The sequence below is a fragment of the Echinops telfairi genome, unplaced genomic scaffold, assembly GCF_000313985.2.
Source record: "Echinops telfairi isolate 266 unplaced genomic scaffold, ASM31398v2 ScPeMD7_5927;HRSCAF=6808, whole genome shotgun sequence".
Classification (NCBI taxonomy): Eukaryota; Metazoa; Chordata; class Mammalia; order Afrosoricida; family Tenrecidae; genus Echinops; species Echinops telfairi.
Genome location: NW_022109827.1, coordinates 895,102 through 910,448, shown reverse-complemented (window position 1 = coordinate 910,448; position 15,347 = coordinate 895,102). Strand labels below are relative to the sequence as shown.

General features: G+C 42.0%; 1 protein-coding gene across 1 annotated transcript in view; it reads left to right on the top strand.

Annotated features, from left to right (window-relative positions):
* The first annotated feature begins 2,835 nt into the window (after window positions 1-2,835).
* The window catches only part of SYNPO2 (synaptopodin 2), a 253,160-nt gene continuing 240,648 nt past the window's right edge, over window positions 2,836-15,347 (top strand). Inside the window, exon 1 of the mRNA XM_045295840.1 lies at window positions 2,836-3,038. Within this exon, the coding sequence (XP_045151775.1) occupies window positions 2,934-3,038 (105 nt within the window). The 5' untranslated portion in view covers window positions 2,836-2,933. The remainder of the gene's footprint in view (window positions 3,039-15,347) is intronic.

Genomic DNA, 15,347 nt, shown 5'->3' with positions numbered 1-15,347 from the left:
GGGCCAGACAGCTGTTGCCACTGGTTTGGTGAGAACTGAACTCTGCAGTGATCTTAGCCTTTCCTTCCTGGTCACAACACAGCTGCCCCAGTGCCAGCCTCCAGCATCACAGGTACATTCAAATCAGAGTTGAAGGGAATCAGACATAGAAGAAAGGTAATGGGCTAGTCATTATTCTGAGTTGGGAAACATGTAAGCAGACAGATTTTGGGATTTAACAAAAAAGAAATTACTTGGTTCTGAACAATTGAATTTTAGGCATCTGAATAAGATGCATTTGCCAGCTCTCTTAAGGATTTGTCATCTTGAAAACGTTATCAAGGGCCACTGTGAGTCAGACAAGATTCGACGGCAGTGGCCTTATTGTTGTTATACAGGAACAAGTTTTGGCTGTCAGTTGGGTACACTGGGCTAGAGCTCAAGACAGGTATCTGTAATCGAGAAAAATTGTGCAGGAATTATGAGAGGGCTCATTAAAGTGGGTAGGGTGAGAAAGAACAGCTAGGATGTAGCCCTGGTGAATACCAGTCTTTAGTGGACGAGGAGAGGCAGAGATGCTACCAAAGGAGAGAGACAGGAGTGGCTACAGAGGCCAAGGAAAGGCAAGAAGAGTATGTTATCTCCTAGAAAGCCTGTGCTACTCTGAGTTGACTAGAGAAACAAATCCATAGATACTCATATGATTATAAGAAAGAGCTTTGTATAAAGAGTCCTTGTACAATAGGAAAACATCCCAGCCCAGTCCAGATCAAGTCCATAAGTCCGATATTAGCCCATATGCCCAGTACCAGTCTGTAAATTCCTTTTCAGACTCACCGAACACATGCAATGACGCTGAGTGCAGGAAGATCACAGGCCAGTGGGTGGAAAGTCTTGTGAATCCAGTGGCGATAGAAGCGTCTTCGGGCTGGCATGGATCTCCACATGGCTGCTCCAGCTCAAAGGCTCTGGCTGCCATCAGCTTAGCTCCATGTGACTTGTCAACAGGAATGTCTCACAGGGAGTGAGTGTGTGTCCCGCCTCCAGCTAGCTATTTATCTCCTTAGCGCCTCCAAATGAGGCCATGAAGCTGCGACCTGATTGACAGGCTAAACTTCACCCCTTCGCTCTTAATGGTCTCAAGTTGACAACAGATTATGTAACTACCACAAAGCCTAAATAAAGAGAACATGCTTAAGGAGGATGTGTTATGGACTTGCTAGTTGATATCAAGTGTCACACAAAAACAAGGTGAGAATACGACACCAAGCCAAGAGCCTTTTCTGTTGTGGAGACAGAAGCTGGACTACCTTGGGTTTAGGAGCAAAAGAGAGGTAAGGAAACAGAAACAAACTAGCAAACCAGCGTTAACAGTTGATTCCCCTCCTTTTGCTCAGAGCTCATCTTTTGAGATTTCCCTTGTAACATTTTCTACTTGTTTAGAGGAAAAGTAACCAACATAACCACGCCCATTTAGATTCGTAATGACCCTAAAGGACAGGGTAGAACCTAGTTTCCGAGACTGCAACTCTTGACGGGAGTAGAAAGCCTCGTCTTTCTTCTTCGCAGTAGCTGGTGGTTTCAAACTGCTGACCTTGAGGTTCGCAGCCCAACTCATAACCACTATGTCACCAAGGCTAACATAAGGGCAATTCACTTTTCTGAAGAAACTCAGTCTGGTCCTCATGATTCTTAGGGCTTGTCCTGTACTGAATTTTTGTTTCATTGCCCTCCTTACTCCCGGAATGGTCTGTAAATAAAACCCCTTGACAGGTTTGACTTCAGAGGTGCAGGGCCTGGGGAAATGTTCATTGCACAGCCCTTCTGAGGACTGAAATACACAGTGCATGGATAGCATTTTTGTCTCCTACCATTTATAACACAATCCAGCTTTCCCAGGCTCTTCCCTTAGCGGTATTTTTTTATATGGATGGAAAATGATGTTGTGAAAGCAAAAATAAACAAAAACAAACCCACACATATTCCATTTGTATGTTTTTGAAACATTGTCTCACTATTTAAGACATTGAAACTCTAGGAGAAATTCACTTTTACATGGGACCACCCAGATTCAGAACATGTCAAGTATAAAAATAAGAAATCGATGACATTGCATACAGTTGGCTATAGGATTCATGTTTCAGAAAGTGAGCCCAAAGGAAGCAAATGGGACACCTTTTAAAACGTAAGGCATCTCAAACGACGTAATAGATTTATTAAACAGTTATAAAAATGAAGTTTCCGGGGGGGACTATTCCTCTCTCTTTCTAGAAAAAATGTATTATAGTTCAGAAAAGTACTTTGTAGAGTATAAAGTGAGTGTTGTTGTTTTTAACAAACGTATATTTTATTCCTCTTATGGAATTACTTCTGCAATAAAAACTAAGAAAAATAATTCTTTAACCCACTGTAACGCCTTTGAGTCCGTCTTATTCACCAACGTGGTCCTTCTCAAAACACTTGAGAGACTCATCCTCCTCACTCTCAGAGCATTCTCTCAGTTTAAGATGTCATCGTGGCACGAGCAACTTCGTGCGTCCTCTACGATGCATAACGTTGTTAAATGCAGGGGCTCCAATCCTTCTACATGCGGCGGCTTAATCTCTTCGTGGTGGAGAACTTTTGTTCTCCCTCGCCCTTCCATCTTACCCAAAATGGGTTCACTCTCCCCAGCGCGCGGCGGCGGCGGCGGTCCTCTCCCGAAGGTGGGCTGAGCGGAGGAGCGTGACGCAAGAGGGGGCTGTGTCCTGGCGGCGGGCGAGCCGGCGCCTCCGCGCTCCCGGGAGCGAGTCCATTCCAGTGCAAGTTCACGGCCGCGGCCAGCAGAGCGGGCCGGCTCCGCGCGCCCCAGTCCGCCTCCCGGGCAGGAGCCCGAAGATCAGTGCGCATCTTCAACCGCAGCCCGGCTTCCCAGCATTTCCTAGTTCTTCATGCTGCCCAACTAACAGGAGACAATGGGCACAGGGGATTTTATCTGCATTTCCATGACCGGAGGTGCGCCCTGGGGGTTCCGATTGCAAGGTGGCAAGGAGCAGCAGCAGCCCTTACAAGTGGCGAAGGTAGGACGCTGAAAGCAGTCGGTCAGGCGGTCGGTGGTGGTGGGGGTCCTTCCTCAGCTCAGCTCTGGGCCCGGTGGGCAGGCGAGCAACCTGTTGGTGGCGTTTACAAGTTTTGACCAAGAAGTCATATCTTGGTTTTTTGGTTTGTTTTAGTTTGTGTTTTAAGAAATGTGGGAAGGCTAATATAGACCATATTATACAATGAACGTGCAATTAGCAAGAGGGTGTCATATTATCAACCGGAGGAGAAGGCCTGATAATCATCCTCTCTGACAGCCGTTAGGACACTTGGCAACCATCCACTCGAGGCAATATTAGCGTTTTTTCAGTTGAATTATGATTTCGTGCCCCTTCCCTTGCCTCTGGCTGGGGAGACGGGCTCAACTCAAAGCAACCCTTCAGGCTAGCGGACTTTCCTCGTGTTAGTAGTGGCATTTAGAATGCAGCTTTTCAAGAAAAAGCCAATTTTGGGCAATAATTTTTGAAGGATGATGAAGAAGCCACAAACTCTCTTTAAAAGAATGCCCTTTTAAGGGCTTGACACACACATGCAAACTTCATATATTTCTTTTTCCGTCTCCTGGTGAAGAGCTCCAGATAAAATGTAAAGATATTTAAAATACATTGTAAGGAACGTTATAGGTAGGTAGCTGTGAAACGCATTGAGTAGCGCTTTAACGTGTTATGGATATTTTCGTTGTTTTAGGTGGTTTGTTTTGTAGCCTAATATCTTGCCTGTTTGTTTGAAGGGCTGTAAATATAGTCTAAGTGGGACCGATCAAGATGAATTTTGAAATGTCTTGAAACCTAGCCAGCTTTTACCTGATTTAGTATTAAATCGTCATATTTCACGTGTGCTTCATTAATTCCTATTTAATGCTTATTTTTCAAAAAATGGACCTAGATCCCTATGACATACACAGAACACTGGCCTTTGTCGCTATTCCTTCTCTTTGGCATTTGCTTTTTTAAAAATGTTCAACATAAAGAAGTTTCTTTGAAAATTTCTGCTCTCAGGCATCCAGCAGAAACAACCAAAAAACCCCTTTCGGAATGTGATGGTGGAATCCTGCCACCTAGTGAAAGCTCGAAGTACTCAGAATGAGGCACGACTCAGGAGATGGGCGGCAGAAGTCGTAGGACTGCAAGATCCCTTAGAGATGGCCCATCTACTCTCTGGGCCGTAGATGAGGGAAGCGCCCAGATATTAAATACCGTACCTGAGTCCTCAGTTTTGAGCTGGCTGAGGTCAAAGGATAAAGAAATATGGTTTCATTGTCTGGGATTTTAGTAATCAATTGCAGGCATCATCAGATAAAACATTCATGCCGATGTAGTGTTCATGAGAGTGAAGTAGACTTGTTCAGAGTCTAGAATAGCTGTCAGCTGCCTCTGGGGCTGAGATTTGAGTTCTAACCCCAGCTCTGATCTAATTTATAGTTTGGCTTAAACAGCTCTCATCCTTATCTCATCTGATATGTGAGTGTGAGTGTGTGTGTGTGTGTGTGTGTGTGTGTGTGAGTGTGAGTGTGTGTGTGTGTGTGTGTGTGTGTGTGGATGTATGTAAACTAGAGCAAACAAGGTATGTGGTGACTTGAACAACAGAGTGGGTGTGGTTTCTCCCGAGCTCTCTGTGCGTGGATTTTAAAGTGGGAACTCCTTGTGACGATTCTTGAGCAATGAAAGGAGTTTTCTAGAAGGGTGCTCTGGAAGTGTTTCAGTGTTCTGCGGAGGCCTTGCACCGCATCACCATGTTTCCGTGATGGCATCGCTGTGTCAGGATTTGGATGTTCGGCTAGGCTGTCCATTTAGCCCTCCATCCCCCTGATAATCTTTCCCAGGCAATACGCTTGTTTTCAAAAAGATCGTCAAATAAGCACCATGACGTTTGATTTAATATCTAGTCTCTGTGCATATCTTCTATGCTCTACCTTGTCCTCTCTAAGTTAAAAAGAACTGGCTAGAGAATCTTCTAAGGAGATAAACACATACTTTTTAATCACTGTGGCAATGCTCAGTTTTGGAGGTCAATTTAAAAACAAAACTCAAACATATTATCTTCAGTTTCTTATGCCAGCAGTGTTTATTCTGGATAATCCGGAGCAGCATGCTGCTGCCTTTTCGTGCTTTCATATAATGCCCCTGGGTCCCCCCACCCCCTCCCCTTGGGATGATTTGGAAAAGCAAATGAGTAGTTAGACGAGCTTGATTCACGTAATGGCTTCTCATTGAGTTCAACACGAAGTGAACATAGACCCTGCCCAACATGCGCTTACATACAGACTTTCTCTCCATCTCAGAACCTCCGTGAAAGGATGGAGGAGAAGAGTGAAAAAGAATGGGGGCTGGCAAATAACATGCTCACAGTTTTTGAAGAACCTACACAGGAGTAAATATTTCTGATGAAAATTATTTTTCAAGCCGTACTGTGAATTATGCCCCTGACATGGAAATCACTATGCAAACCATGATTCTGGGGGGTGGGGGGGGAATGTTTATTATAAAAAAAACGAGTGCTTAGATTTTCCAACTTCTTTCTGTATACACACACACACACACACACAAAAAAAAAACCTAACATGCTGAAATTGCAAAAGAACACTAGTCTTATCATGAAAAAGGATCAGAAATGAACTAGCTTTGTAATTCCCCAAAGTACCCTCCTACTGGCATCTTTAATCACTTTTGAGCGATGCCTGGATGTTTTCAGTGGTTGAACTGGTGGAACCGTAGGTAACCTCAAGCTTTTAAAGATAACCAGTGAAAATAAGGACCAAGCATTTCATCGTCACCGAAGCCCAAGGTCTGAAGGAAACTATGTTTTTATAAGTCTCAAGTTATTTGTAACATTAAACATGAACAACCTGGTTTTCAAAGGCTGCTGCCTCTTTTCCTTTATGTTCTCAATTTATGCGAGGGGAAGAAAACATTTCTGATATGAAGTCATGGGATAATATTCTGCAAAATATATTTCCAAGAGATCATCTGCAGAAATGAATTTTTCAGACCTAATTACAAATAAAACCTCTTTGTGTCTGTGCAGAAGCCCTTATGACAACTTGTCAGCACTTTGCTTTACAGGCTCCCTTTCAGAGGACATGTACTTACTTGGCTTTGTCTCTGGATAAACTCTTGGCAAATCATTTTGGAAAAATCTTCATATTAAGAGGGAAGAAATATTTGTTTTCTAAATAACTCTTACATTCAGTACAGAAATAACTCATATTTTAAAAATAATTCATAAAGAGATATTCTGACTCTTTGTCCTTTGCAGCTCTTAATGTCATTAGAAATTTACTTGTCAAGACTTATTAACCATTGCATTTATTTTCTTGAATCCACTTTAAAAATATTTCCTATTTATACTGTGTACACACATACTTAGCATGTTTCAATGATGGGTTTTACAATATATATGGTTTTATTGCCTGGTTTATTATGCACATACCCTTGTCTTCTGTAATAGTTGAAATATTTACATAATAAGGAAAACTATATGCTAACCAATCTTGTTGGGAAAATCTAGCTATCGTTCCCCACCTCACAAGACTTTATTCCCCTTACAATGATTTGGGGGTGGGGGTGGGGGAAAGGAACATTGACATATATTAGGGACTTTTAAAAGTTCGCAGGCTTTGAGAATGATGATGGCAACAAATGTACAAATGTGCTTGACACAATGGATGTGTGTATGGATTGTGATAAGAGTTGTACAAGCCCCCAATAAGATGATTTAAAAAAGTGATTTATTAAAAAATGTTCATAGGGGAAAAAAGTTTGTGGAAAAGTGGAATGAAAAAGATAATGGGAAATTGGAGCTTCCTTTATATCACTTGTAGTATGTCAGTTTCTAGAGAGGGAAATTTGTTCTTCAGTTTAACTTTTTCACTTGAGATTCCACACCTACTTCATCATTAATCAAACCATCTCTTTTATAACCCCCCTCCCCCAAGCTCCCAACCCACTCATTCCTCCCCAGGCTCGCTGGCACACTCACACTTGCATTACTCTAGCAAGTGTCTCTCCTTTCTTTGATAGATGCTTGCTCCCCTTTCTTTTAAAGATGCTCTTTATTGATTTTGGCCAGCTCTCTTAAATATCTTACCCACAGTTCCTCATTAGACTTAGTCTTTAACAATTTAAAGACAGAAACCACGATTCATGGAAAACATTGGTGTAAGCCCCTTTATAGAGCTAGAGGTATCAAGAAACAGGGTTTCGGTACAAAGTACAGAGTCGTTTTTTTAAAGATAGGTTTGGGGTGATGGCGGCACAGGCAGAGGAAAGAAATAGCTGGAACATTAAGGAACTCTGAGGGACTATTACTGGAGAAAAATCATGATTTCAAGGCAAGCAACAAATAATCATCTTTCCATTACATCATTAGAACAGCAGCCATTATGGGCCATGATATTTCCATGTCATCTACAGGTTTGTCATTTCAGAGAGTGGCAGATGTGATTGATGATAGAACTGTATAGAAAGGCAGATGCCCACTAGCACAAGAGTCCTGGGAGCTGATAGCTGCTCATCCATCACATGCCCTTCACAGCCAGGCAAAAATGTCTGTGGAAAGCAGAGAAGCCAACTGTGCCAGCATTTAGACAAGGTGTACTTCTTGGACAGCCAGGTGTCATGGGGTACAGACCCATCATTTCTGTCTGCCAATATCACGCTCACTGTTCCACCCATAGACATAGCGAGGGCAAGCACAGAGAGACATCAGCAGGCAGGTTCCCTCTTGTTTAGCTCTTCACTGTCCTGCATGCCTGTGATTCACACCAATTGGAAAGGCTGAAGACATTGAAATGCAAGCTCCTCCTGAGACCAAATGCCGCCCTCGCGTGCAATGTCATGGTGCCCCAACCCAGGCACAAATCTCAGTTCACATGCTTTCGGAAAGGCCTTGATAAAAATCATTCTGCAAGAGAAGGGCACCGTCTTCAACTTGAGCCCTTGGTTATCAGCTCTTCATCCTTCCCCTTCCTTCATGAACCCCTGAAAATTTATAAAAAGGTTTTTTCATGTCTTATACCGTCTGCTGTCTCCCTTCACCCATTTTTCTGTTGTCCGTCCCCCTGGGAGGGGGTTATATGTAGATCATTGTGAGCGGTTCCCCCTTTCTGCCCCCAACTTTCCCTTCCCCTCCTGGTATGGCTACTTTCATTGTTGGTCTTGAGGCATTTATCCTATGTTTATCCTGGATTCCCTGTGTTTCGAGCTCTTATCTGTACCAGTGTACATGCACTGGTCTAGCTGAATTTGTAAGGTAGAGAATTGGGATCATGTTAGTGGGTGGGGGAGGAAGCACTTAAGAACTAGAGGAAAGTTGTATGTTTCATCGGTGGTATACTGCACCCTGACTGGCTTGTCTCTTCCTTGTGACCCTTCTGTAAGGGAACGTACAATTGTCTACAGATGGGCGTTGGGCCTCCACTCCGCTCTCCCCTCATTTTTTTGTTCTGGGTCAATTATATGGTTCTTATCCCTAGTGTCATCAGTCTGTTTTCTAAATATTTTAAATAGACTCATTCCAGGAACATAGGTCTTTCTAAAGGGGAGGAGGAATATTTTTCATAAATTTGAAAATGTATAGATGAAAGTTGCTATTGTTAGCCGTCAAATCAATTCCAACTCATAGCTACCTGTGTTCAACAGAGGAAACCCCATACCATTTCCACGCCATTGCGATGTTTGAGCCCACTGTTGCAGTCACAGTGTCACTCTGTCTCATTGAGGATCTTCCTGTTTTTCGCTAACCTGCTCCCAAGCATGATGTCCTTTTCCAGGGATTGGTCCTTTCGGATAATATGTCCCAAATAGGGGAGACAACATCTTGCCATCCTCACTTCTAAGGACCATCGTATTTTCAAGGCTGATTGGTTCATTCTTTTGGCAGTTCATGAGACAGGCAGTATTCTTTGACAACACTAACAATAGTTGACTGTAAACACTCTTTAACCCATGGGAAAATATAGTCGCATCTTTTTTAGGAAAGTATTCCTAATCACTTACTTTTTTATTGAATTTTTGTGCATTTTATAGACGTTCTAGAGATAGGTATACGTCTAGAACTCAGTGAACACTAATTAAATCTACTAACCAAATGTTATAGGAGAGTCCTTATTTTGAAATTTTATGTTTTAAGGTAGACAGGGTAGTTTTTGTTGAAGATAATGAAATAAAGCATTGACTATGCATGAATTATCTAGACATAGTATACAAGTAGTACACAGTTATCAAACACTTGCCATATGGTATGGGATGTTCTAAATGCTTTACAGTTATTATCTCTTCAAATGATACCCCAAACCAGTAAAAGAGGGAAGAAACAGAGTCTCATTTTGGAGATGAAAAAATTAGGCACAGAAAGACTCTGTTACTTGCCAAGGGCTAAGCTGTAAAATTTGATCAGAGATCTGACTGGAAACAGCAGCATATATATGCTCTTCTTCCTCAGAGAAGATACAGGTATGTTATGATTGTTCCCAAAGAGGAATTTATCTTTTAAAGATATGTTCTCTTGAACATTAAAAAAAGGTATGCTCTGCATCTAACCCTGATTAATTGGTTCAGTGTATGCCGTGGGCATCAGGCTTGGTAGACGCTCTTAAGATAATTCTGATGTGTGTCCAGATTCAGAACCGCTGCAGCCATAAGCTGAGGACAGATTTGTCTTCCCCACTTGTGGTATAATTCCAATACCTCCCACTATCCCAGCCGATAGCAGAGAAAGACCACAGAAAGGCCTTGTTATTGGATTGGTGAGAAGGTCATACTTGGTGGTTAGTAGGTTTTCCCTTTCTTTAATAATGATATATGTGATGGAAGGAATTGTGGAAGAGTTAGAAAGCTTCAAAATTATCACTCTATAAATCTGAGATACCGTCAAGAAGGAGAAACTGGTAATTCATTCCTTACTAGGATCTTTTTCTTCTCTGTCAGTGGACTTTCCTAGTGCTAATGTATTATACTAATGGGTGGGGCTAACACTGGAGCAAAATAAAGGAGGAAGGGAGAGGGAGAGAGAAGAGCCTAAATACGCCCATTCGGCCAAGCAAGGATCTTCGCATTTTCTCTAGACAACAATACTCTACCCAGAAAAGTCAGTCCCTTAGCACCAGGCTGCCAGGAGAAAGCCAGCACCTTCAGGAAGGACTGGGCGCTATTGAAGAGATTGACCAGGTGTTCATTCCCATGTTTGGGAGCTATGCAATGGTGAGGCTCTGAAGGGTTCTTGGGAGAAACCACATGTGTGTCCCGGCATTTGGACACAGCCAGAGAGCCTTCTGTGATGACCACTTGGCCACAGCTCTCATTGGGAGAGAGTTGAGAGTCAAATACTAGATTGAAGCTTTGATCAGAATGGACTGTTTAATAATGAAAGCCACCAGAAAAGCATGGTGCTAACCTAGGTAGTACAGAGCAGTTACCAGAAGAAATAAAATAAGTTCATGTTTAGGCTGAACGAGTTGAGAATCAAAATCATCAGTTACATCACAGAGCTATATTATCAATCACATGCAGTTGATGTGCATTGCTGTTTGGTGCCATTGAATTGAAGTTAAATCAGAAGACCCTATGTAACAGTAGCTCACTACCCTATTTTTCTAAGCTATTATCTTAATGGAAGCAGACGGCCAATGGAGCCTTTTAGCGAGGAGCTCAGCTCCTAATCACTGTGCCTCCAAAGCTCCTGTCATATATGTTAGCCCTGAAAGTTTCACCAACTCACATGTAATTCCATTAGTGGTTACGTTGACACGATTGTTTCCTGGTAAAATGAACAGAAATCTGACTTTGGACTTAATAAGAATTGTAGACTACTCCCCCCCTTCTTTTGCTGACTTGCTGGTTAATCAATACTTTAGTAAGCAGACTATTTTTTGTTACAGGGATATATGCTAGTTGGTCCCCTAGGATGTTTACTGAGCCCTGGTATCACTGCTTGATTGGTGTTGGGCTGCTAACCACAAAGTCTGCAGTTCAAACCTACCAGCCGATCTCAGGGAGAAAGTGGAGGTTATCTGCTCCCGTGAAGATTTATAGCCCAGGAAACTCTATATTGGGTTGCTATGAGTTGGAATTGATTTGATGGCAGTGGGTACTGCCAGGGTCAAGGACTTACAATTTAGTAATACTCTAAACTAGCATGCTAAGACAATTGCTTTCAAATAAGCTATATTCCAAATTTAAAGTCAATGTGGCATGTACTTGTAACATATATAAAAAAAAGGGGTGGTGGTGGTTAAAGAGTTTGCTAGGAAATTAAAGGAAAAGATAATGGAATATTCTTCACAAACACTTTGAAGGCCCCTCATATTATATATAACTAGAGAAAATTTGCCGATTTCTCATGCCAATGTTTTTAAAGGACATAGCTACTTTCAAAATAATTTAGCCAGTTGGTGAGTGCTCAAGAACAAAAACTAACATGATATATTTGGCTAAGCATAATTAACAAAATATACAGGTGTATATATTCAATATGTCCACGTGTGTTAATATATTGTGTTTGATGCGGCTCACTTGATACATTAGCTGGTGCATTGGATTTTGAAGTTTTATTTTTCTCCACTTGCAGATGAAAAGTCTGATCCTGAAAATATTTATTTGCAATAACACACACTCACACACACAAACATCAATTCAAAGCCAAATATGTTTTTACATTAGCAGGACTGTATATTTTCCTGCTAGTAGAAGCACCTTACTTCTCTTCTGCATCAGCCTACAGAGACCAGACTGTCACTTAGTATTGATGAAAATTTCTAAGACTTAAGAGTTTTGCATGAAATAAAATCTTAACAAATATAAGATTTAATCCTCAAAAACACTTATAACAATTTCACCTTATAATGGGCCTGAGGACAAGGATTCCAGGCAATGCATTGCCAAGCTAGTTTCACTGAGAGAAAGGGTGGGAACGGGCACCAGCTTCTTGGTACCGTAAACAATCCTGAGAGGTAGAAGGACCCCAAGATGTGTGTCTGTGCCTGATCTAACAGTGTCGTGAAGAACCCACATAGCATGAGGTTTTGGTGGTGTTTCTGAATCACCAAATCATCTCTAAAGCAGCTAAGGAACAAGAAAAAAGTGCTAACTACTTAAGGAAGTTAAAAAATCTCATTTGAAACAGGACTCACCTCCATGCTAGAATAACCAACCACTTAAGATCCAAAGAGAAGCATTTTCCCAATGGTTAGAGTTCAAAGGGGTAGAAAGGAGGAGGAATGGACCAGGAAGTACAGGGAGAGAAATCGCACTCAGTGATGGGATGTGGACAGCCCTGCAATGGGTGCGCTGGAACAAACGTGCGTGGGTTGTTGCATGGGAGACTAATGATCTGCTCTGCAAGCCTTCACCGAATTCACAATAAGACATTTCTAAAAATCTCATTTGAGAAACTAAACATTTGCTTTTGGGGAAATATTTGGCTACCTTCATGAGAACATTTTGATAGTATTGAATTGCCTTAGGTGCTTTGTTTTCCTGAATTATTGAACTCTTACTATTATTTAAAAAGTGGGTCCTTAGCAAACTTTTTCCTCCAACTTTTTTGCCATCCCTTTTCAATATCTGTGGCGCAGTGGTTGTCCTTTGGAGATGGTAGTTACTGTTTGCTGTTAGAATGAACAGGATGTAGTTCTCTTTAGTGTATAACCCTAGTGCTTTTGAAATGAAAGTATTTTAAATTAGGGTTTGAAATATTGTCAAGAAGAGATTGTATCTCCAGTGTGTGTGACAATTACAATTATTGGTCTTTGATATTTAGAATCCTATTCTCCCATGACTCTTTTCTCTACTACTGTTTAGATGCGACTATTCTTCCATGACTCTCTTCTCTACTACTGTTTACATGCGACATGAGTACTCCATTGATAAAGCAATCCAGAGGATGAGTTTCCTCAAGCAGGAGTACAGATTACCTGATTCCATCTCAATACTAGCCCCTCCTTCACCACTCTTTCATCCCTTTAATCAAAATCACCTGGCTTGAATTTTACCTTCGGGCACTCTGCCCCCTCCAAGAAATATACAACTATCAATGGGTGTAATTTCTTAATTACAACAACTTAATACCTTTAACAGTGTCCTTCTACAGATAATTTTAATTAATCAATGCTTATCTGATGTTTATTGGACACCAGGCACCTCTTTAATCCTGTTTTAAATATAATGAGAGAGGGACATAAAGTTATCGCTTATGGATCTCTATTACAGAGACACAGAGAGGGTAACTTTACCAAGTAACACGGTCGTAGGGGGCCGAATGGGATTCAGACCCAGAGAGTTTAGCTCTAGGGTTTATGCCCCAAGCTCCTACACATGCCATTTTTGTGTCTACTGTCACATGAACGGCCAGGTAAGAAGGAAAGAAGGAACCATGGCTGATTGGTGTCGAGACTCTTTTTGATCCTTTAAACAAATTACTTTTCTTGTTCTGAGAGTATCATTCATGTTAAATCATGTTATTCGAAACCATTATTTCCAAAACCATCGAGGGAATGAGATTGAGAAACTTGCTTGCATAACTGTTTTCTGCAGGAAAGTTTTTCTTTTAAGAGAATATGACACACTTATTTCAAGTTTGAGATAAAGCAAGCAAGCGTTGTAGTGGTAGGAACAATTTTGAAACTTTCATCATACCACTCAAGATATCTCAAAGGTGAGCCTATTAAAGGGTCATGAAATCAACTTGCTAGAGGCTCCAGTGGTTCTCAACCTGTGGGTTGTGACCCTTTTGGGGGTAGAACGACTCTTTCACAGGGGTCACCCGATTCATAACAGTAGCAAAATTACAGTGGTGAAGTAGCAACGAAAATAATTTTATGGTCGGGGTGGTGGTCACCACAACATGAGGAACTGTATGAAAGGGTTGCTGGCATTAGGAAGGTTGAGAACCAGTGTGTTACTTTCCTCTACAGCTCTTACTCCATTTCCTGCTCTCTGTTCCCACTTCTGACACCTCTGTTCAGGCCCTCCTTTGCCTCTTAGGTAACTATGCTGGCTCTTTAGCTGTTGTCTCTGATTCTGGTTTCACCTTCCTTACATTTATGCTACAGAGGGCTGCCAGAGAGCTTTTTCTAAATCACCTGTTATACCACTGCTTAAAATACTTCAAAGGCTCCCCATCACGACCATCAAAATAGCCAGGACTCTTTCTAGCTTATCTTACCTAGACAACATTTATGTGCCTTATGAATGATTCCCTTCACAATAGTCTTATTACAAGTCCTGGCCCGCACCTTTTTAACAGATGAGGGTACTGAGAATTAGAGAAGTTAAGTCAATAACCTAAGGCAATACAACTAATGATAGATGCCAAAGCCCAAGTTCTTACTTACCGTCCTGCAGTTCACAGGCTCAAGGTCCCATGGTGACCCTCAAATCTTCCATGGCCTGGTCCTTGCCAAACCTTCCAGCCCCATCTCCTAACACCTTCTCAGAACACCCCGATTTCTTGCTGCTGTTTGATGTTGAGACACTTCCCACTGTGATGACCCCATATGTGCAGAGTGAACGGCTGCATAGGGCAGGGGTCCTCAAACTTCTTAAACAAGGGCCCAGTTCACTGTCCCTCAGACCTGTTGGAGGGCCGGACTATAGTTTAAAAAAAAAAGAACTGTGAACAAATTCCTATGCACACTGCACATATCTTATTTTGAAGTAAAAAAACAAATGGGGTAAAACCACCCGGTGGGCCAGATAAATGTCCTCCACGGGCCGCATGTGGCCCGCGGGCCATAGTTTGAGGACAGTTGGCCTAGGGTTTTCCAGGCTGTGACCCTTTGGTGGCAGTGTGTCTGCTCTGTCCAGCAAGGTGCTTCTGGGCCAACTAATAATTTATGGTTGAAATTTCAAGCTAGGGTCCAGCATTGAACTGTGCTCAGCCCTCCAGGGAACTCCCCTTTCTTGCTCCCAACACTTTATTCACGTGATGCCCTGAGCTAGAATGTTCCTGCACCCCTTCTCCCAGGATGTCCCCTAATATGCTTGGAGACACTTTACTCTGGAAGACTCAGCTCATAGTGAGATTTCTGGGATGTTTGATTTAGTGCCTGGACAGAGCTAACCACTTGCTCCTCGGCGTTCCCATGATCACAAATAGATTTCCCCTGACCCTCCCTCCCATCTGCTTTGCTGCGGGGATTGCAACTTTTGCCTATATATCTGTTTTATCTATTAGAGTCACAGTAATCAAAGTGTTTGGCTGTGTCCCATAAGCAGAATAAGTGCGCATATGCCATATATGAGAGCTTACCCCCCAAACAGATTTTTTTCAAAGCTATGTATTTAGTTTTTTGG